Source organism: Trichoderma aggressivum (assembly GCF_033847375.1).
Source record: "Trichoderma aggressivum f. europaeum strain CBS 100526 chromosome Unknown scaffold_058, whole genome shotgun sequence".
Lineage (NCBI taxonomy): Eukaryota > Fungi > Ascomycota > Sordariomycetes > Hypocreales > Hypocreaceae > Trichoderma > Trichoderma aggressivum.
In genome coordinates this window covers 73,966-94,419 of record NW_026946424.1, presented here as the reverse complement: position 1 = coordinate 94,419, position 20,454 = coordinate 73,966, and the positions used below count along the sequence as shown (strand labels likewise).

Genomic DNA, 20,454 nt, shown 5'->3' with positions numbered 1-20,454 from the left:
ACGCCGCGCCGGCGCATCTAACCCTGGGATGCCTCGAGAGAGGGCGGCTTGAAGGGCATCATGACCCGATGTGAACGATGTCCATCGTAGGCGAGATCGCGGTCAAGCCACTAGTATTGGGAGAGACCGCCCAATCAGCTATTGATTTTTGCTTCTATAATTAGACAATTTCCTGGCCGCCGTCTTGGCACAGCGATGACTGGCTGGCGGCTGCACACTCACTCTCGCCGTCGTGGGGAGCCGAGCGAGAGAAATGGCCAATGGCGATGGCTTCCGCCAAAGCTGGGCGGCTAACATGCTGGTCGTCACCAGGGTGCAGCTGCAGCTGGGGAGCATTATGGCAGCGCCAATTCCAATAGACGAGATCGCTTGTTGTTGACGCCTGGAAACCTGGTTCGCAATCTAGTGACGACAACTATTGATGCAGAATGAAGTGGCCGTGACAGACGATGAAGCTTGGAAATACAAGCCTTTTTGTTGCAGATGTTCACCAGCCTCGATGTGCCGACTGTCGACCACGCAGCGCTACCGACGCGGATATGCACCAGGAGTTTTCCATCACTTGATGAAGAGGCTGCTAGCGCTGCAGGATAAAGGAAATGACGAATTTCTTCATTATGCTCGTCTAAGGGGACGGCGGCTCGACTGAGACAAGTTCTTCAATGTTTGGGGACTCGTATTGAATGGAGCGAGTACCTATTCAACCTGAATGTTTACACTCAGCGCTTTCTGGCCTCAGGTGTCCAACCAGGAACCCGCTAGCGGCGCCTGGAGGTACGAGGTACGAGGTACATCTGCCAGGTACCTCAGGCAATTGACGTCGCCAGCAAAAACGAGCCCCGCCATGCCTCGTTGAATTTACCCCGCCACGGGCCTGGCCTGGCTGTGACTTGACGAGAAGAGACAAGGAGAGAGTGCACGCGTCTTGCTCCTGTCCTGTAGCTCTACAACAGCCAGCGTCTGCAACCAACAATGGCAGACACAGAACAGTCCGAGGCGCCCGTGGAGCTTCAGAGCAGAAATGTGATTTACTGCGGAGGTACGATGCAACTCCCTTTTGCCCTTGAATATTTTCCTTGGCTGCTCAATCATCGTGGTTTGTTGGTTCTAACCGGTGCTTCTTGCTGCAGTGTGTACTCTGCCTCCTGAGGTATGGAAAAAAAAAATCAACCACGTCCCCGCTGCTTTGAAGTCTCGAGCTCAACTATGACCAAGTAGTACTGCGAGTATGGAGGCACCGTCAAGAAGTGCCAAGAATGGCTAGAGAAGAACCAGCCGGCCATGTATGAGAGGATATGGTCCCCTGAGGCTTTGGAAGCCGCCGCCTCGTCTCTCTCGATAGATGCGCAGAAGAGAGCTGCCAAGGATGCGCAGAAGAAGGCTGCCAAGGCCGAGGCCGCAGAGCAGAAGCAGGCCACCAAGCTGGCCACGAGTGTCGTCACCATCAAGCGGATCGAGAGAAACAAGAAAAAGTTTGTCACGGCGGTCATTGGTCTGGAGGCGTTCGGTCTGGATCTGAAAAAGGTGCGTTGCTTGGTATAGTTTTGGCCTTTGACGCTGGAACGGCTCTAACCGGTTATTCGCTATAGGTTGCCAAGGATTTCGGAAAGAAGTTTGCAACGGGATCCTCCGTGACAAAGCTTCCCAGCGGCGGCGAAGAAATCGTGGTCCAGGGAGATGTGAGCGACGAGCTGGAAGAATTCATTCTGGAAAAGTACAAGGATGTACCAGAGGACAACATCGAGTTTGTTGATGACAAGAAGAAGAAATGATATTCCTTATGAGCAATTAATCGAAATAAAACGCCTGATTCCCGTTGGTTCTTGGTCCAACAATGCATGGTGTTGCTACATGCCCAAACTCCGTATCCCAAGTGCCAAGGTACAAAATTAAACCGTATCCCGTAAAACATGCCTAACGGCTGCCTGCCGCCGAGGCTTCCCACGCAAAAATGTCCCGATACCCAAACCCCAAGATCCTCAAGATCTCTATAATCCTCAAAATTACAAATCCATTTCTTCATCCTCTCTTCCTCAATGTTCTTCCGGTAGTAGTGGTAGACACAGCAGTCCCTGCCTTCGCTGTTGACTTCACTATCCCTCCCGAAGCGGGTTTCTTCGCACTCCCCGGGACAGGTTTTCTTGTAATTGCACTGTTGCCCTTTCCTGCAGGCTTGTGAAGCACTGTATTTGCGCTTCCATCACTCGATTCGGTATTGTCGCTAGCCTTGCGCGTCGTTCGAGCTCCGGGCTTAGCTCGGAGGCCAGTAGGCACGGCTGTTGCGGTGCGCCTTGTCCGCGCTGCCGCTGCCGGTGTTGCTCCACTGGAACTCGAGCTTGAGTTGGATGTTGTAGTGACCTTTCTGAGCCCTCCCGTACGCGTCCCCAGATTTGTGGCAGTTGTGGGTCGAGTTGAGTTGCCAGCCTTCAGAGGAGAGCTGGACTTATACAGATATGACTTGGTGGGGGATGTTGCGCGGCTGCGGTTTGCCAAACGAGAGTTGGACGAGGTAGGTGACAAAACCTGTGCTGGGTGAACCAAGCCACCATCCTCGCCGCGAGCCCTCTTCTTAGGGCGCTCGCCTTTTTGAAGCTCATTCTCTTTATCCATAGCGATTTCATTGCTAGTAGGTCAGTTAGTCTCAAAAGAAAGAAAGAGAAACAAAATTACAGCGTATTTAGACGCAATTCACCTCAACCGCTTCTGGGCGCGTCCAACCTGTGGCGCGCGAGTGGTTTGGTGGATAGGCTTTTGAGGACTTGGAAGTATAGGCAGATCTTTGACAGGCTGCGGTAGCGGGCGGCTGGGCCCTCCTTGCGCCTGATCTGCGTATTTGAGGAGTAGGTCGCCCATAGTGGCCTTCCTGAGTGCAGTTGGGATCCGGTTGAGACGTATCTCAATTCGCGACCTGAGGCCCTGCGCCTGGAGATGATACTGGGCGCGTAATCTGCGGGCTCGCTCAGTGACTACAGGAAGGCGAGAGAAGAAAAATGTCAGCCTGTTTTACACTTGTAGAGGTCGAAATCGCGTACTTTCTAGTCGCAGGTTCTCGATCAAGGCTTGCTTCTGCTGCAAGGTGATTCCCGTCTGTTTCTTCTTGATGATGGGAGTTCGTTGTGGTGTTGAAGGGGTATCGGAGCCGCTGGATGTCGCGTGTTTCTTCTGCGAAGCGCTCGACTCGCTCGAGGCCTGCTTTCTTGGTCGTGTAGGAGCCATGGCTTTTAATTGTGTTGTGGCTGTGCCTCTCCTTGAAAGTACTTGTGAGGGAGGGAGATTCAGGAATCGCAATGCGAATGAGGGAATGCGAATGCGTGCATGAGGTCGTGCACCAAGTGAGACAATGACTTGAAAGTAAACAAACCAAATCAATGAGTGAGCTATTGGTTATGTAATCAACACAATCTGACCCGCATAATATGCTTGTTAGTGAGTTAGTCTCTATACCTCAAATATGCTATTTTGCCACGTTAAATAGCTGCATCAATAAGTGCATGTACAAAACTTCCTAGCATTCCTGCATGTACCGATCTTGCACTTACCAGGCTGAACCGGCCTTACGACACTCGAAGCTCCAACAACCAGATTGTCGAACATCAATTACCAACTTGTCTCTCTACATCTCCTTGCCTTCCCCAACTTGCACTCTCTTTCTCAACGACGACCTGAATCTCTGGACCCGAATACTATACCCAAAGCCACCAAATAAACAATCTAGTGGCCCAGCGCCCTCATTCGCAGCTACAATGGTTCTCGAGGCTGTTATGGTGGTTGTGGACAACAGCGAAAGCAGCCGAAATGGAGACTATCAACCAACCAGATTCGACTCACAAGTTGACGCCGTAAATGTGCTGTTTCAAAGCATCACTCAGGGCAACCCAGAGTCATCCGTCGGCCTGATGAGCATGGGTGGGAAAGGCCCGGAAGTGCTCGTCACACTCACCACAGAGCAGGGCAAGATCCTGGAAGGTCTGCACAGGACAAAGAAGAAGATTGGTGGATCGTCTCACCTAAAGACTGGTATCCAGATTGCGACGGTATGCTGCTTCTCTCGTGCATATGCGTTGTGTTGATGTGTGTGCGCTGACTTTGGTTCGTAGCTCGCCCTCAAGCACCGGCAGAACCGATCCCAGCGCCAACGAATAATAGCATTTGTTTGCTCCCCCGTCGAAGATCAAGAGAAGGAGCTAGTGCAGCTAGCTAAAAAGATGAAGAAGGGCAACATCTCGGTCGATTTCGTTCTGTTTGGCGACCTCGACGATGATGCCACGCAGAAGAAGCTGCAAGCATTCAACGAGGCCGTCAAAGGCAACGAGGGCTCACACTTGGTCGTCATCCCACCTAGCAGCAAGCTTCTGAGTGACCAGCTGATCTCGACACCCATTATGCTTGGCGAAGGCGCCGGAGCGGGTGGTGGTGGTGCTGGTGGCAACGACGAGTTTGAGTTTGGATTTGACCCGGCGATTGAACCCGAGCTGGCTCTTGCTCTGCGCATGAGTATGGAAGAAGAGAAGGCCAGACAAGAGAAGTTGGCAAAGGAACAGGAAGAAGAGGCAAAGAAGGCATCTCTAGAAAGTGTCAAAGAGGAGAACGAAGGCAGTAGCAGTGGAGGCAGCGCGGACAAGGACAAGGACCGCGGTGATAAGATGGATACTTCTTAATGAGCATCATAACCATGGTGCCTTGATTGAAAGTGTATAGTAAATATCCAGATCCAGTGGAGCCTTAGAGGAGAAACGCTAGGCATGATAATCACGATTAATTTGAGGACTGGATATTGATTCTAAGTTTGATGTCCTGATTCTCCCGCTCCGCGCAGGCTACCGACCCTAGCAACTCCCTTCTCACCGATTGTTAATCTCTCTAATGTATGACAGCAGCTTTCGGTCAAAGATGTCGCATCGTACGGGCATCTCCAGAGAGTAAAAGGGATTTTTCATGACGTAATCGGCGTACAAGTCGTATATCTTCTTGATGGTCACGTCCACATTGGTCTGAGTGGTCTCAGTGAAGAGCAGGAACTTGGTGCCCGTCAGAGTATTGAAGCACTGCATGCGAAAGTTTTCTGTCTCCAAGACCTCTAGTCCAGATGACGGCTCTGGCCGGCCAGGTAATTCATTGGTGCCGGGAGCAGGGGGCTGTGCGACTGGCTTGACCGGATTCAAACGCGCGGTGATAGCATGAACACTAGAGACGGGGGTAATGAGCCTCTACATAACGTGAATCCTAAACAGTGTGTGCATCTTACCCGTGAAAAGTTCCAGCAAGTACAAGATAGTCGTTTGTGCTGATTTTGTTGAGGCCGCCGTCGTGGAATGTCTTGTTATATATCAGACCACCGGCCTTGTTGATGATGATGAGAGAGAAGACGGTCCTAGGTGGGATATGGGTTAGATTTGGTGGTGGCTAGCTCGTGGGGAAACAGGCCGCATGACATACATGTTGTAGGTTGACTTGAGGTATGAGTAGATGTAAAATATTGGTCTTTATAAGGCCCTTGCAGGCTCATGAATCCATAGAGGTGAGACCATGAATCCTATGATGAGTGAGTTCGGTGCTCATGTCTGAACGACGCAGGCCGACAATTCCACCTGCAGGGATGTGCAGAGCTCACATACCTTGTCTCTACTCCCGAGCCCGTCTTGGTGTGTTATCTCTTTTTTGCGGTCCTAGATACTGGATTCTCCGTGTGTTGTTGATCACAGAGAGTGGCCGGCTGCCTTGAAGCCACCTTCATGCGACGGCGGTGCTGGAATATAGCGACCGAGGAACAGAGCCTCGCTGCTTTTAGCGCGAGATCTAGTAATAGACGGTATATATCGTCTCCTATAAAGCTCCCAGAAGCAAACAACAGCTATGTTTGGCGAAAGTAGCGTAAAAGTCAATGGAAGGCGAATCAAAATTAGATACCAAGTATCTTATCTTCTTGACATCTCTTATCGCACAAGTACACCTTGCATCATGAATCTATCAGGTCACAATTGCAGTTGCAGTTGCAGCTGCAATACGGAGAAATAGCACGGAGGGATAACTACGGCAGCGGCAGCGCTAGTCCTGTTGAGGCAACGCTGAACGCGCCTGAGCACGGGCTTAGAAAGCGGCTGGTCGCCAGAACTTTGCGAGAGTCTCACACTCTCACACCATTCAACTTGCTTGTTGCAGCGGCATGTCCCGGGGATTGCTCAATCTTTTGATTTAAGAATTAATAAGGAGCAACCCCATCTGAACCCTCCTTCTGATGCCAGTCGCTCTTTAGAAGCTGCAGCAGACGAATTCAACACAGAGCAATCATGTCTAATCGCACGTCACGCCCGAAGCCTCCTCCGCCAGGCAACGAGGAAGCCTCTGCGACGCTGAACCTGGGCGAATTTCAGCATGTCGACACCCTCACCCTTTCAGAAGCTGCGCTCGTCCTCAATGCGCTGGTTGCGAAGCGCCGAAACGATCGCAAGAACGTGAACGAGACAGAGTATGTGAATGATGATTCCTGCAGCTGGAAGACGGAGGACGAGGCAGAGGACGAATCGCTTTCTTTGGCGGATGGCTAACCGTGGAATCGCCTCTTTTCTTGTAGGATGCTGAACCAAACCCTGAACTACCTGGATCACTTTGCGCGTTTCACGCAGAAGGAGAACGTCGAGGCCGTTGAGCGCCTGCTCAGTGCGCACAAGGACCTGGCGAAGTTCGAACGTGCACAGCTTGGTACCTCAACCCCCTAGATTGCGGCGAGAAGAGAGAAGGAGGGAGGCAATATGACGGAATGGCTAACAATTGTTGTCTTTACAAGGGTCGCTTTGCTGCGAAAACGCCGACGAAGCCAAGACGCTGATCCCGTCCCTAGCGGACAAGATTAAGGATGAGGATTTACAAGACCTGCTAGACGAAATCTCGAAGCTCCAGAACCGATGATGACGAGGGGATGGATTATGTTTTGTCTCTCTGCCGAGGTCTATGGCCATCACGAAACGTTGATATACTGCTCCACGAGGAACCGAGAATACTAGACTGCTGATATACGGATACGCAAGACCGATGGATACAGTCGGATTAGGGCCGCAGGTGTTTGCATCGTCTTTCTCTTTTTCTCCTTTTTCATTTTTCCAATTATGTTCTGTTTTCTACTACTTGGGCGCTTGGGAGAAGGTTATATAATTTGTTTTACGCGTGGACAATTGTAAAAGTACGGTAGGGCAGCTAAATACCCCTGATAACCTATGGGAAAACGAATTCGATTAAATTGTCTTGTCGACTATACCCTATGCCTACCCTGGCACTTGCAGAGTTGGTATGAAAGAACGAGGAGAACATTATTATTTGAACAGTCATTTGTCTCGACCCCTTTTCTCCATGTTGCTGCTATTACTTCAAAGCATAGCTGTATCAACGTCGGACTTCATCGTCAGAATATGCCAAATGACATCCATGCTAATGAACGAGCAGCGTATGTCATATGGCCTTCTCTACCCCATTATCTCTCCATTCTCTCCCTTTTCCCTGAGAAAGAATCTCACTGCTGTGCTTCTCGTCACCCCTTCCTTACATCTATCTGGCCCACTCTCTACATCTTATCCCAAGTGCTTATACTGATTCCAGTGATTGACATACACCGGCTGGCCATCGTCTGTCGGTACCGAAGTGAGGTTAGCACGGGGGTCCGTAGAGTTGACCTCTTGAACGGGCTCGAGACGAGATGCCTTGCGATCAGCCTTGTCTAGGTCCGACGCGCTCACAGCAGGTAACTCGACCGGGGCGGCGCTGCTTCCATCCATTTCGAAAGCACCACTAGCTGGTCGATAAGGATCTTCGGGCTGATCTGCTCGACCTAGGACTTGTTAGTCAGAAAATAGGGATAACATGGCGACAATTTCCAAACGGGACTGAATCTCACCTCCAAAGGGGGCAAAGGGATCACTGCTTCCTTGAGTGCCGTCGGCGTGAGTCGGTCCATTATGGGGGAAGTGCTTCTCGTCGACGGCGTCATCTCGGCCGTTATCATGGCGGAGAACAGAGTCGGTTTCGGACCCGCGACGCTTCTTGTGGCGTGCCAGCGCGAGCATCAGGACCACGGCAATGGCGATGAGAACAGCACCGCCGACAGCTATTCCAACAATGGCTCCTGTTGATAGAGGACTTGCGCCTGGAGCCCCAGAGGGGCTTGCTGTGCTGTTGTCATTAGCGGGTGAGGATGGTGGCACTCCCGTGAATGTTGCTGTGGTTGATGCTGTGATTGGCGTGCCGCTTCTCGTCGATGCGGTATCTACGAGGTCTGAGGTGGACGTTGATGGCCTGCCTGTAGTGATGGTTGTGTGCCTGGTGATTGTGACTATCGAGTTGTTTGGGATCGTATGAGTGATGCCAGAGTCCGTCATGACTACAGAAGATTTCTTCGTGGTTGACGAAGTCGTCTCTGTTACCTGCTGGTTCTGGTCAACTTCAGTTGGAGTTGACGTCGCCTCGTCAGAGTTCGGCTCCGAGGTTGTCAAACTATCATCATCTTTGCCGTCGTCTTTGGGATCTTTCAGTGATCCAAAGGTGTCTGGGCAAGAGTGCAGGGCGCAGGGATCCGTGGAGCAACATCCTCTAAATTTGTTGGCAACACAGGAGTAGAACGTTGTGCCTGGCGAGCAGCCATCTTCTGGAAGAGCAACAAAGGAGCTGGGAAACATTGTGGATGCGAGGCGATGGCGAAATGCGTAGTTTCTTCTCTCCGCAAAAGAGAAAGAAAGGGAGATGTTCGCCCGTTTCCCTGTGATTTCTTTCACCAAACAAGGCTACCTGGGTAGGGTAGAGAGGAAGATTAAGGTGGGTTGCCAGCCAGCTGGCGAGTGTCTGTAGAGGCTTGCCTGGCACTGTCAGGGAATTCGGGGAATCGTCTGCGTCGCATTCGACAAGCCCTAGAGCTTGTCCAAAACCGAGGCTGTGGCAGTTTTCCTACCCGTAGCTGTGTGAAACAGCGGGCAGAAAATAATCTATAGGGAAGTAAAGGAAAGGGTAAATAAATCAATGGATGCGAATGAAGCAGAAGAGGCGTTGGTGAGGCAGTGATGCAGAGCCAGTGTTGGGCGCTGGAATGGCTCCGGTCTGCGTGATAAACACAGCCTATTAATGCCTTTGAAACAGCTGAACAAACGTAGACATAGAATTGGTCAAGGTAAAAGAAAACCCACTGAAGAAAAAAAAAAGACGAGGACAAAGGAAAAATGCTGTTTGGGATTAACGCCTGGGGGACCAGAATATGTGAACTTTGGGGGTGAACAAACGCAGGCGTCAAACTGGAGGCAAACGAAACAAAACAAAAAACGTGAACAGTGAGAGAAAAAAAAAGTTTCATTTTGATTCTGCTATCGGCCGAACTGTATTGTTAAAAGACGCCCAATCCCTTGCAGAGACGCTTCTTTGTCAGCCAAAGGCGAGGCATTCCATGTCAAATCAGGGGCACATCTCGAGTTGCCTCGTTTCTTGATTTCCTGCCTTGATGTTTTCGTGCTACAACGCCTTGATTTGGTACGACTATGCTACATCTATATAGATGTCCCGAGAACAAATACATAGTGGTCTACCATCAAATACTCTCTCAAGCTTGTATTCTTGGAATCATTTGCATCACTTCATCCAGCAGCAGTCAAACGCATTCTAAGAGCTCTTGGGCAGCAACTCGGACCAGTCTGCGATCCCATATACAAGTAGTACCTGTAAGTATTCTCGGTGTTCTTTGACACACCTTTCTCAAACTCTTCAGGGGGACGATTCGCCAGAGCACAAACAACTCGGCTCCTCGCAGACATCCAAAACGCAAACCAACCGAAGCACCACATACTTACTCCCCGCGATGCTTCGCCCCGTGTAACAGACAGCGGCGCGAAGAAAGCCTTCTCTTTGCCTGATGATTTTCTTCACTCTCACTATATATAGACAGTTTCACGCCAAGGCACTTGTTGGGTTTGCAAACACTTGAAAATCATTATATTAGGCTGCTGCGGTGGAAAAGAAAGAATAGAGCGATAAGAGGCGTGGCTCTCACTACATGCTCCGCTGGGGATATGAGAAATATGATGACCATCTGCAGCTCTTCATAGCTTTTCTAACAGCAGCTTGCTACCCTTGTTACCCACAGGCGCCTCCGTCTTCTTGCTCTTCTTCCCAGCCTCGTCACTCTCGTTGGCCTCCTTGGCGGCCTTTTGCTCCGCGGTGGGTTCAGTCGCCGCCGTTTGCAGCAGCTTCTTGTTCTTTTTCAGCGTCTTCTTCAGTTCTTCCGCACTGGTGAATTCTTCGCTCTCAAGCAAAGCCACGACGACGAATGAACTTGGCCCAGTAGCCCAATCCATGATGTGCTTCTTGACAACAGGGTACAGAATGTTAGAAAAGCCCAACGGTGGCTCAATCAGCTTCACCTTTCCAGTGGCTCTGTCAAAACGGCCACCTTGGATGAGAGACTTGAGCATGCGGCCTCCGAATGGTGTGTTGGCAATGTGCGACCTAGGGGCAATTTCGTCTTCTGCTGGCTCCTGCTTGGGGCTGCCACTGCCAGACTGGGCGAGGGCCTCGAGCGCCTTCTGCTTGTCTCCAAGTCCGGAGAGAAGGACATCGGCGACAAACTGGCAGCCGAACGGCGTTGCCGTGAGGTCAGAAGGCGAGGCCGCAATTGCATCTATCAAAGAAGGCGATAGAATTGCAGCAAGTTCTTTGCGTCGAACGTCATCTTCCTTCTTGCTTGTGGTTTTGCGGATCTCATGTACCTCCTTGAGCACCTCCAAGTCATAGGCGTTGCTGGCAGGGAACAGCGACTTGGAAAAGCCTTCGAGTAGATAGAGAAGTGTAATTCTGGCATTGGGGTTGTTGGCGGCGGCAACAATGTTCTGTGCGATTTCCTCTTCTTTTTCTCCAACGAGCTCTGGGAATATGGCTTTTGAGGTCAGCTTCGTGTCGTCAATAACATCGTAGGCTGTCAGGAGCACGATGTGGCCGTATTGATCTCCCGACATCAGCGTAAAGGTATCCTTGTAAGCTTTCAGCAGCACCTTTCGATCTTTGGCCGTGCCGTACGCCAACAGAAGGCAGACAAGCCTTGCGCCAGAGCGAGTAAAGGCAAGGTTCTTGAGCAAATCGCCCGCCTCGTCACCCTTGATCAATTCCATGAATTCGTTGAATTCTTCGGATCCTGGCTGGGTATTTGTGAAATACTGGAGCATTGCGTCGTGTAGCATGGTGAAACCGGTCATTCGTTTCTGGACAAGTGAGTTGATAAGGTCCAACAGACTCTTCATGATGGGTCCTCGCTTGCTTGGCTCCTCATCCAGGATCTGCTTCAGATCCGAAGTTGTCTTGATGTCCTTGGTCAACTCCTTCAAAGTGAACTCGGGTCCAAACCATTCACGCAACAAAAGGGACTTCTGCTCCTTCGTCGCGACCGTCCGGTAAATGTCGTCCAAGATCCACGAGGCCTCAGAGTGGTTTATGAGCTTTCGAACTTTGCCGTAGAAGTTGGGTATGATGATGTCGCGGATTTCATCGTCATTGTGGACAAGGAGCTTCCCAATGAGAAACTTGGCGTAGCGTCCTTCAGCAAGCTGCGCATACGTTCCCTGGAGTTCCTGAGCAATCTGTTTTCGCTGCTCCGGTGTGGAATATTTAATCGCAGTTTGCACAGCTCGGACAGCGTCATGCTTCAGGACAAAATCTCGGATGCGGCCTGTAATGATTTCGTATAGCTCTGCCACCAACTTCTGTCGCTCATCCTTGGGAACATGGGACTTGAGGCGCAATCGTTCCCAGATCTTCTTGGTCCGCTGAACTTCGTCGGCTAGAGGTTTGGCAGCTTTTCGCTCTAGAGCAAGTTGCTTCTGTTTCGCATGCGACTCCCGAGAGCTTTGTTGCTCTGATTCTAAGTCAGTAACAAGCCAACAATGCGGGCGTGAGAAGAATAAAACACACCAGATCCGGATGCCTTCCCATTTGATGCCTCCTCCAAACGAGGCTTCTTATTCTTGAAGTCGCCCTTTTCTTTCCCGTCTGAGGCAACCTTTCGTTTGCTATTATACGTGAGGGGTTTGGTCGCCATTGTGATTGACGTATTACTTGTTTTTGGAACAAGCAATTGAATTTGATACTCTGAGGTAAATCAGTCCAGCAGACTCAAAAGTCTGGACATCCGATATCAATGGGCTGTAGGCTAGTGGTAGAATAATTTTTTTGGAATATTGCCGGGCGGTGAACGCTAAAGTGGAACGGAAATCTCTTATCTTATCTCACAAGCGCCACCAATTGTAGCCAAAAAGGGATCCACTAGCACATACGAAATGTCCAGCGTCTGAAAGCACAGGCGTGTAACCTGTCGCCTCTATGTATGGATATAGGTATCATATTAATATGTACTTTCTCCTAACATTTTTCTTAGATCAGAGGGAAAGTTTTGTATACTGCTGCATTATTCCTTGAATAAACGCAAACTGCGATAAATCTACATTGTTGCCAATTTTGGTATCAATTCAGTCCAGACATCTCATGTATCAAGTCCGGCAACTCAAGCAATATGTACATATGCATGCCAAAGAAGATATAATGCTACCAACCGAAGCAAAGAAGAAAAAAAGATTCCCATGAAATAGCTCAAATCTCCTTAAAAGGTAGGCCCTTCATTTTTGAAGAGCCAGTCGCTATTGGCGTCAATCATGAAATTGGTGATGTTAAACTCGTTTGGCTGGTACTGAGGGTGATCCAGACTCGCGTTTCCCGCAGGCATGTCAGAGTTTGGCATTAGCCCTTCGGTGGCTCCAGAGAGGTTCTCTCCGCCAAATGGCAATCTTGGAACGTTGAAGAAGTTGAAAACGTCCAGATACTCCAATTCGTTCTGTGCTGGCGTCTTCGCGGGAGTCATGCCCCCTAAATGTCCGTGGCTCTGGGGACCATTTCTCGGCTGCCGCGATATGAGGAAGTCTAGATCAAATGCCGTCCGACGCATATCGGCTAGGATTTTGACTGAGCTAGGCGTGACTCCGTTGCCTTGTCTTTCGCTGTCTCGATGCTCGTCAAGAACTCGCTGTAACAGCCCAGAGTATCCAGCAGCCACAGGCCAGTATCGTCCCATCTCGCGCAAAATGTCGACGAAAAAGGAGATTTGGGGCGAGAGCTTATGCTCGACCGTGGAGCCATGGACTAGAAGCACCCGCGCAGCAACCCAAATTGTGAAGGCAAATGGCGGGCCTAGTTTTGGCAGGAAGCCATTGTTCACAACGAAATCCCCCAGTGCAGATATATTCTCGACAGCGCCGTGGCATCTTTGTGCGGCACTGAATGATGGCGTGAAGATGGCTGATCGAGTCGTTGGGTAGGCCGCCGAGGAATGTAGTCGAATTACAGCGGTATGGTAGGTCGCATGGAGCATGATCCAGTTACAGTTCAGATTTCTGCTTCCTGGCTGAAAGACTTTGCCCATATTTCCAAACTCCCCAGGAAGAGCGAAATTCCACGATGTCAGCTCCTTGTCAAGCTCCTTGTACTGAAGCTGCCATTTTTCAACATCGGTAAGCTTCCCGATATCTACAGGCCGCTTCAAGAACTTGTGGATCTTGGAAAGAATTCCGAGGATTTCAATGTAGTAGGCGAAAGCGCCCAGATTCTCTGGCCTCCCAAGTGTCTGCTGGTGGTTTTCGTCAACATTTTGAGCGCTCGTGACGAACCATCGCGTTTCTACTTTTTGGTTCTCCATCCACATGTCGTCACGACAAGGAAGCATTCGGTCAATCTCCGTATCGGCCAACGCAAACTCAAAGGCAGTAGCAATGGTTGCGTATCTATCGAGGAGATATATCATCCAGAATATCCTCCTTCGCGATTCTTCCTCTATAAAATCCTTTGGCTCGGGAAGAATCATGGCGCGAAGGGTGTATATCGAGGTATAGTGAGGTGCCACGCTGAAAGAATTAGTCTCAACGGCCAATCCCAGTTGCACCACCGACCTAGTGATGAGGGCCATTATGTTCCACCCGGGAGGGCCATTGCTACTACCGCATAGATCCAGGGCGAGTATGAGCAAAGCCAGAAGCGACTTGACAGATGAGTTTTCCATGCCGTAAAGTAAGACTTTCTGCTTTGAGACGCGGTGATAATGCTGCCTCCGCTCTTCAGTAAGCCTAGGGTCGCTGGAGAACCGCATAGTGGTTGCAACTATGGCATGAAGGAGGATTCTGTCTGCCTCTTGAAGATCGGAGATTCCGAATAGATTATCTAGCGTAGTCCTTCGATGAAGTATTGGACACCAAGTGTTGATATGTTTAAAGTACAGGTCCACTAGATTGTACACTAGATTGTAAGGTGGCAAGTCATCGGCATCGGTGGAGGGCAAAGGCGCGCCCGGCGTAGGCGTAACCGTGGACATGGCGATGCCTTGCTGAGCCGGAAGGTCGGATACGGGGCCGGAGATGGAACCACCAGGCAAAGGCGTTCGGCCCTGGTACTCGTTGTGGGCCTGTTCGGTAGAGGCAGGCCCGGAAGGGCCATTGCTTGGATGAGAATTATAGAACAAATTGTTGTTCATGTGAGACGCTTGATAAAGCTTGGATGAGCCTAGATTGTTGCTGGCCTCGCTTTGAGTATCGTGATCGCTCGCAAGATTCTGGCGCCCAGCATGGGCACCGGATTCAGAGGTTTCTGGACGGAGCGATGGCAGCGGTGATGTTTGGAGCAATTCAGAATGTTTTCGCAGAATCTCTTCCATTTTGTCCAGCCTCAATTCCATTTCACGGCTTCTATTCTCCAGAAATCTCCCAAAGCCTGCTCGCAAACCCGGCGGTTTTCGTTCCTTGTATTCGCATTTCTGGCCATGGCGTTTACACCAGCCACACGAAGGCTGGCCGCGATCACATTTCACCTATAACGCAGCAAGACCGAGAAAAACGCGTTAGACAAGCCAAATATAGATTTTCGAATAATCGGGGAATAGAGGGATGTCAGAAAGGATAATACCTTGCGCTGCTTGCATAACTCGCACCTGTTGATTCATTGGTTAGCAACAGATTGCAATTGGAATGAAATCAAGCAAGATGAAGCTTGTTGTAGCCACGATTTAACCAGGTCATGACTTCGTGCTTTGAACCAGCGTTTCGCGCCAGGGCTGCACTTCACACCAGGTCACATCACACATAACGCCGGGGAGGATACAGGACGATAGACGTACGAAACTGAGATGGGCCGCTTGCGCTTGGCCGTCTGAGAGGTCGGATCCGCGTCATTGTCGCTCTGGTCGTCGCTGTCAGGCTCAGGCTGGCGATCAGCGACGGAGGTGGAGGACGGCGGCGACGGTCGTTTGTTATCCTCGCTACCGCTGCGCATGACGCCTCAGGCTGACAAGAGACGGAGCCTCGCAAGGTGAGCCCAAGTTGCTCGACTCGAAGCCTTGTTTCGGTGGATTGACGATCCGACACCGAACAGCCGTGATGATTGGATGGTCGGTAAGCGGGGCGAGCAGACAGACGGCGAGCGGTGAAGGGGCGAGCGGCGAGAAAGGATTTGGAGCATGCGCACGCGTGGTTTCGGGATAAAGACGAGCGGGAGGATGTTGGGCGTCCGGGTCAATGATACTAAGCCGATGATGCGGAGCTGATGTTTGTCCTGGGGCAGAGAACGGAGCAGCCAGGCCGCGGCAGAGCTGACGAGAAGCTCATTGGTGGCCCCAAAGTTGACGAGAGCCGGAGAGTCTGGCCTACTGCGGGTTGCTAGTGTGCGGAACCCACCATGTGGAGATGAATGAACTGATGGGGAAGATGAAGAGGAGAAAGAGGGGATTTTTGGACGACAATTATGATGAGTATGTACACGCGAGGCTATCGAATGCTGAAGCCGATTTCGCTAAGCTATAGGGCAACGTGCTCGTTCGTAGTCGTGAAGTACCTAAAAGTAATGGATCCATCTCTTACCTCCGGATCCCTATTCGAAACCACTGCTAGAGCCGTTCATCGCGATGCACATACCACAGATTTCTTGCCCTAAGCGCTTAGGGGAAACCTGCCTACCATGCCCAGTAGCCAATAGAGAGCCGTAGGGCTTAGCAGATGCAGCGGGTGAATGGGTGGAATATTCATCGAATGCTGTGTACTGGGTCCTAACTTGAGTCGGCCAAATGTTCAGGCTCATCATAACAGGCTGTGTAAATGCTCACTGCAGGTAATACCGCTCACTTCATGTACGCGCATGCCAATTCTATCCATAGTATCCATTGTTACTATTAGGTAGGCACTATCTTGCTGAGTCCCATCTCTCCATCTTCCAATCGCCATCTTTGTAAATCGTAGGTTTCTTTCACGACTCGCAAAGCGCCCGTCCCTGGTCCGCATCTGCATCGTTCGACCACGATCCATCCATATCGTCACATCTCGACAAGGCGGCCTTCGGGTCATCTCAGCCCGACACTCGTCAACACCACCAGCACCCCACATGTGTGATTTGTACACCGTTACCCGCATCTCCAGTGGCCGCCTTAAACCCATCTCTACAAATTAAATTTTCCAGATCTCGTCCTTCTTCTGTTGCTGCAAGTTATTCCTTCCGTCGACTTGGCCATTAATCATCATGCAAGGCTCTGCAAGGCAGTTTCCTACGATTAAAGCCGTGCGATCCTACGTCATTGGCGGCGTAGGCTCCGGTATGTACAGACTTCACAAAGTCGTTTACGGCTCAAGTCTGATTTTACATGTTCTTACAATTGATGTGAAATAGGCGGTGATTATCACAATGTCAAAGGAGGTCACTGGTACGTAATGTCCTTACGAAGGCTTAGTGCACTTCTGAACTATGGTCGTTAACTCCCCTTCCAATAGGCTCATTGACAGTGACATCTCCACGCCATGCTCACAATGGGCTCAGTACCGCAAGTCGCGTACTAGTTGGGGTATCAACGTTCTGGGGTCTTTTCTGGTCGAGATAGAGGCATCCGATGGAACTGTTGGCTTTGCAACTGGCTTCGGAGGTAAGAATCCTGGCAGCTTAACTCTAAAATCGAATTTCCTCGAAGTCCCAAAATCATTGGAGCTCTCATGGTGTTAACTCAACTCCTTTTAACAGGTCCTCCTGCCTGCTGGCTGGTTCACCAGCATTTTGAGCGATTCCTGGTTGGCGCTGATCCGAGAAACACGAACCTTCTCTTTGAGCAGATGTATCGTGCTTCCATGTTCTATGGCCGCAAAGGACTTCCCATCGCCGTCATCTCTGTCATTGATCTTGCACTCTGGGATTTGCTAGGCAAGGTCAGGAACGAGCCTGTCTATCGACTCATTGGTGGGGCTACCAAAGAACGCCTCAACTTCTACTGCACAGGACCCGAACCAACCGCAGCCCGAGAGATGGGCTTCTGGGGTGCCAAAGTGCCGCTCCCCTTTTGCCCTGAGGAAGGCCACGAGGGACTGCGGAAAAATGTCGAGTTTTTGCGCAAACACCGTGAATCTGTCGGACCAGATTTCCCCATCATGGTGGATTGCTACATGAGCCTCAATGTCTCTTATACCATTGAGTTGGTCAAGGCGTGTGCCGAATTCAACATCAACTGGTGGGAAGAGTGCTTGTCTCCCGATGACACGGATGGCTTCGAGCAAATCAAGCGTGCGCACCCGACGGTGAAATTCACGACCGGCGAACACGAGTACTCTCGCTATGGATTCCGAAAACTCATCGAAGGTCGCAATCTTGACATTATTCAGCCCGATGTCATGTGGCTAGGCGGCATGACGGAGCTGCTCAAAGTCTCAGCCATGGCTGCGGCATACGATATTCCCGTAGTTCCCCATGCCAGTGGTCCTTACAGCTACCACTTTGTCATTTCGCAGCCAAACACACCGTTTCAAGAGTATCTCGCCAACTCTCCTGACGGCAAGAGCGTCCTCCCCGTCTTTGGCGATTTGTTCGTCGACGAACCGATCCCAACCAAGGGTTATCTTTTGACAAGCGATCTGGATAAGCCTGGATTTGGCTTGACCATCAACAATGCTGCACGCTCTAAACTCATTCCTTCAAACTACCTCCTTAGCCCTCCGCCTGTACAGCAGCCCGCGCCCCCTGTTAATGGCGAGGGCAAGCTTCACAATGGCGATTCAGAACACGCGTCAACAGCATGAATGAGGATGCATGCTAGAAGAAGTTTATATGGCGATGGTTAGTAGTGTCTACGTACATATACGTATATAGATGCGTCGTCAGGCGATCTAAACGAGCCCATGAGGGTAGGGATATTGTCAATAGGCTTAAAAGAGGAGGGGCATTAGATAGCAATGCAAGACTGTAGTAAATTTCACACACATGTTCAAACCTCCGCAAGAGTAAAACCTCATCGCAGTTTGCCACTAACACGATCTTGTCAATTTTCCTCTCTGCGTATCTCAGTGGTGAACAGGGCTCAGGGCCTCTACTCCTTGCGCGATACAGACTTTGATAAATCGATTGCAAAGTGCCCACGAGTGAGGATATGGATACATCGAGTAATACTCCATAAAATTGCATCGTGCTAAAACCTGGGGAAGTTTTGGGTAATCAGCTTGAAAAGGTATCGTGACCCACCAGATTGAGATTACCTGCCTGCACTTTTTGCGCTCACTCCCCTCGATCGAAAGAGATCGTGAAGAGCTATACGGTGGCCCTCGAGCGTTTTCGACCCGCTCTTCCAGGACCCAGAACTTCACGATAGTTCACCATCACACCGTATTGTGGGCCAAGCAAAACGGTGGCTGCTTAGTCGGGGTTTCCTCGCCCTAGCAAGCCCCGAGAGTTCGGATTGATTTCTGCCGCAGATTAACGGATCTCGTCAACTCGGAGCCGCATTTATAGAGCCATCGGAATAGCCTCACGACAGATCTGGCATCTGTAAAGGAAGACATTGACGAGCCAAAAAGGTGCCATTAGCCCCCGCGTCTACCTTTTTGCACGCGCCTAATTATTACTAGGTAGACTGTTTCCCCGCATTGTGAATAACCAGAAGGCAACAAACGATTTTGTGAGACTTGGCGGCCTCTATTTCTTACTGCATATCGACTTCTAGATAAGTTATATATCCGAGCACTTGACTGCTTGGATTTTACTTTTATCAGGGAACTTCAAGTTCCATCTTAAATCGACACTGGACTACAGTCGCCACTACTATCGCCAGTATGCCGCTAAAGGGCCTTCTGGCAGGCAAAACCGCGATTATAACAGGGGGAACAACTGGTATCGGACGGGCCATCTGCCTCGGCTATCTTCGTCAGGGATGCAACGTTGTTGTTAACCATCTCGGCCTGGAAAGGGACCAGAAGCACCTAGACTCGCTCATAGCCGAAGCGGGTGCCATCCTAGCAGAGGACCCTACCGCTGGTCGTCTTGCTCATGAGGCTGGAGACGTGCGTCAGGTTGCAACAGCGGCCAAGCTGGTGGCCACGGCGGTTGAACATTCTGGCCCGGCACGGCGTCTCGATATCTGCGTCTCCAACGCCGGAGTGTGTACTTTTGCCGACTTTCTGACGCTGTCGCCAGACTTGCTGGAGACCACGTTTAGGACGAATGTTGACGGAGCCTTTTACATCACGCAGGCGGCCGCTCGACAGATGGCACTGCACCAGAGCCCCTCCGGCGGCAGCATCATCGGCATGTCGTCCATCTCGGCGCTGGTTGGTGGCGGTCTACAGACACATTACACACCGACCAAAGCTGGTGTGACGAGTCTGATGCAGAGCACCGCAGTGGCTCTGGGCAAATACGGCATCCGCTGCAACGCGTTGCTTCCAGGGACGATTCGAACGCAGCTGAACGAGGAGGATCTGGCTGATGACGCCAAGCGGAGCTACATGGAGGGCAGGATACCTCTTGGGCGAACGGGCGATCCGGTGGATTTGGCGGGGCCGGCCATCTTTCTTGCTTGCGAGGAGCTGAGTGGTTACGTGACGGGTGCGCAGCTGCTGGTGGACGGCGGTCTGTTTGTTAATCTACAGTAGTAGATTTGGCATCCTGGGCAGCATGGCTGTTTTATTTGGGTGGTTGATTCATTGTTTCAGGCACTTGATGAGAGAATTGTATACTATACACCGTAGACATGGCTTCCAAGTCTCACCACAACAACAACGGCGTCGGTGAAAGGCCATCTACATGTACTTGGCTCTGTAATAATGGCTTGGTTTAACTTGGCTCATGAAACAGCGGCGGCACTTTTGCAGCAAGAGTCCTAAATCAGGGAAAAAGCGCGCAGGGTCCGTATGTCACTATGGAGCTCGTGGTGTTTTGAGCCCACAGCAGCTTGCTGTCGCCATCCCTGCAGGCCCCTGAAATCTGTGACGGGCCAACGGTGACTGTTACATACTGGAAACGCTGTAGACGTCCCAGACAGGCAATGCTCCGAGTTCTCAATCTACTGTCTCAATCATGTTGATTGTTGAAGAAACGCGTTCCTTGTCCGTTGGTTTCCGTGGGGGATCCGCTGCCCCGTTCCGGAGCCGAGCGTGAGCAGCT

The 20,454-nt window shown here is 50.8% G+C and overlaps 10 protein-coding genes across 10 annotated transcripts; 5 read left to right on the top strand and 5 right to left on the bottom strand.

Annotated features, from left to right (window-relative positions):
- Window positions 1–972: 972 nt before the first annotated feature.
- Window positions 973–1,772, top strand: Triagg1_9737 (uncharacterized protein; the record flags this gene model as incomplete). The annotated part of the gene is made up of 4 exons (XM_062904728.1): window positions 973–1,039; window positions 1,131–1,150; window positions 1,219–1,524; window positions 1,590–1,772. The coding sequence occupies 4 exons, from the start codon at window positions 973–975 to the stop codon at window positions 1,770–1,772; spliced, it is 576 nt and encodes a 191-aa protein (XP_062751307.1).
- Window positions 1,773–2,019: 247 nt separating this feature from the next.
- Window positions 2,020–3,216, bottom strand: Triagg1_9736 (uncharacterized protein; the record flags this gene model as incomplete). Its single annotated transcript, XM_062904726.1, has 3 exons — window positions 2,020–2,623; window positions 2,693–2,966; window positions 3,033–3,216. 3 exons carry the CDS (start codon window positions 3,214–3,216, stop codon window positions 2,020–2,022), a joined length of 1,062 nt encoding a protein of 353 aa, XP_062751306.1.
- Window positions 3,217–3,743: 527 nt separating this feature from the next.
- On the top strand, window positions 3,744–4,658 carry Triagg1_9735 (uncharacterized protein; the record flags this gene model as incomplete). The annotated part of the gene is made up of 2 exons (XM_062904725.1): window positions 3,744–4,034; window positions 4,098–4,658. 2 exons carry the CDS (start codon window positions 3,744–3,746, stop codon window positions 4,656–4,658), a joined length of 852 nt encoding a protein of 283 aa, XP_062751305.1.
- Window positions 4,659–4,841: 183 nt separating this feature from the next.
- On the bottom strand, window positions 4,842–5,734 carry Triagg1_9734 (uncharacterized protein; the record flags this gene model as incomplete). The annotated part of the gene is made up of 4 exons (XM_062904724.1): window positions 4,842–5,184; window positions 5,246–5,371; window positions 5,437–5,450; window positions 5,675–5,734. The coding sequence occupies 4 exons, from the start codon at window positions 5,732–5,734 to the stop codon at window positions 4,842–4,844; spliced, it is 543 nt and encodes a 180-aa protein (XP_062751304.1).
- A 553-nt stretch (window positions 5,735–6,287) lies between these two features.
- On the top strand, window positions 6,288–6,906 carry Triagg1_9733 (uncharacterized protein; the record flags this gene model as incomplete). Its single annotated transcript, XM_062904723.1, has 3 exons — window positions 6,288–6,466; window positions 6,572–6,699; window positions 6,785–6,906. The coding sequence occupies 3 exons, from the start codon at window positions 6,288–6,290 to the stop codon at window positions 6,904–6,906; spliced, it is 429 nt and encodes a 142-aa protein (XP_062751303.1).
- A 455-nt stretch (window positions 6,907–7,361) lies between these two features.
- On the bottom strand, window positions 7,362–8,663 carry Triagg1_9732 (uncharacterized protein; the record flags this gene model as incomplete). Its single annotated transcript, XM_062904722.1, has 3 exons — window positions 7,362–7,422; window positions 7,603–7,819; window positions 7,886–8,663. 3 exons carry the CDS (start codon window positions 8,661–8,663, stop codon window positions 7,362–7,364), a joined length of 1,056 nt encoding a protein of 351 aa, XP_062751302.1.
- A 1,404-nt stretch (window positions 8,664–10,067) lies between these two features.
- Window positions 10,068–12,055, bottom strand: Triagg1_9731 (uncharacterized protein; the record flags this gene model as incomplete). Its single annotated transcript, XM_062904721.1, has 2 exons — window positions 10,068–11,872; window positions 11,929–12,055. 2 exons carry the CDS (start codon window positions 12,053–12,055, stop codon window positions 10,068–10,070), a joined length of 1,932 nt encoding a protein of 643 aa, XP_062751301.1.
- A 558-nt stretch (window positions 12,056–12,613) lies between these two features.
- On the bottom strand, window positions 12,614–15,324 carry Triagg1_9730 (transcriptional regulator family: Fungal Specific TF; the record flags this gene model as incomplete). Its single annotated transcript, XM_062904720.1, has 3 exons — window positions 12,614–14,809; window positions 14,959–14,983; window positions 15,170–15,324. The coding sequence occupies 3 exons, from the start codon at window positions 15,322–15,324 to the stop codon at window positions 12,614–12,616; spliced, it is 2,376 nt and encodes a 791-aa protein (XP_062751300.1).
- Window positions 15,325–16,560: 1,236 nt separating this feature from the next.
- Triagg1_9729 (uncharacterized protein) lies at window positions 16,561–18,098 on the top strand (the record flags this gene model as incomplete). The annotated part of the gene is made up of 4 exons (XM_062904719.1): window positions 16,561–16,633; window positions 16,708–16,741; window positions 16,809–16,957; window positions 17,053–18,098. 4 exons carry the CDS (start codon window positions 16,561–16,563, stop codon window positions 18,096–18,098), a joined length of 1,302 nt encoding a protein of 433 aa, XP_062751299.1.
- A 1,026-nt stretch (window positions 18,099–19,124) lies between these two features.
- On the top strand, window positions 19,125–19,943 carry Triagg1_9728 (uncharacterized protein; the record flags this gene model as incomplete). The annotated part of the gene is made up of 1 exon (XM_062904718.1): window positions 19,125–19,943. The coding sequence occupies one exon, from the start codon at window positions 19,125–19,127 to the stop codon at window positions 19,941–19,943; it is 819 nt and encodes a 272-aa protein (XP_062751298.1).
- Window positions 19,944–20,454: the final 511 nt, after the last annotated feature.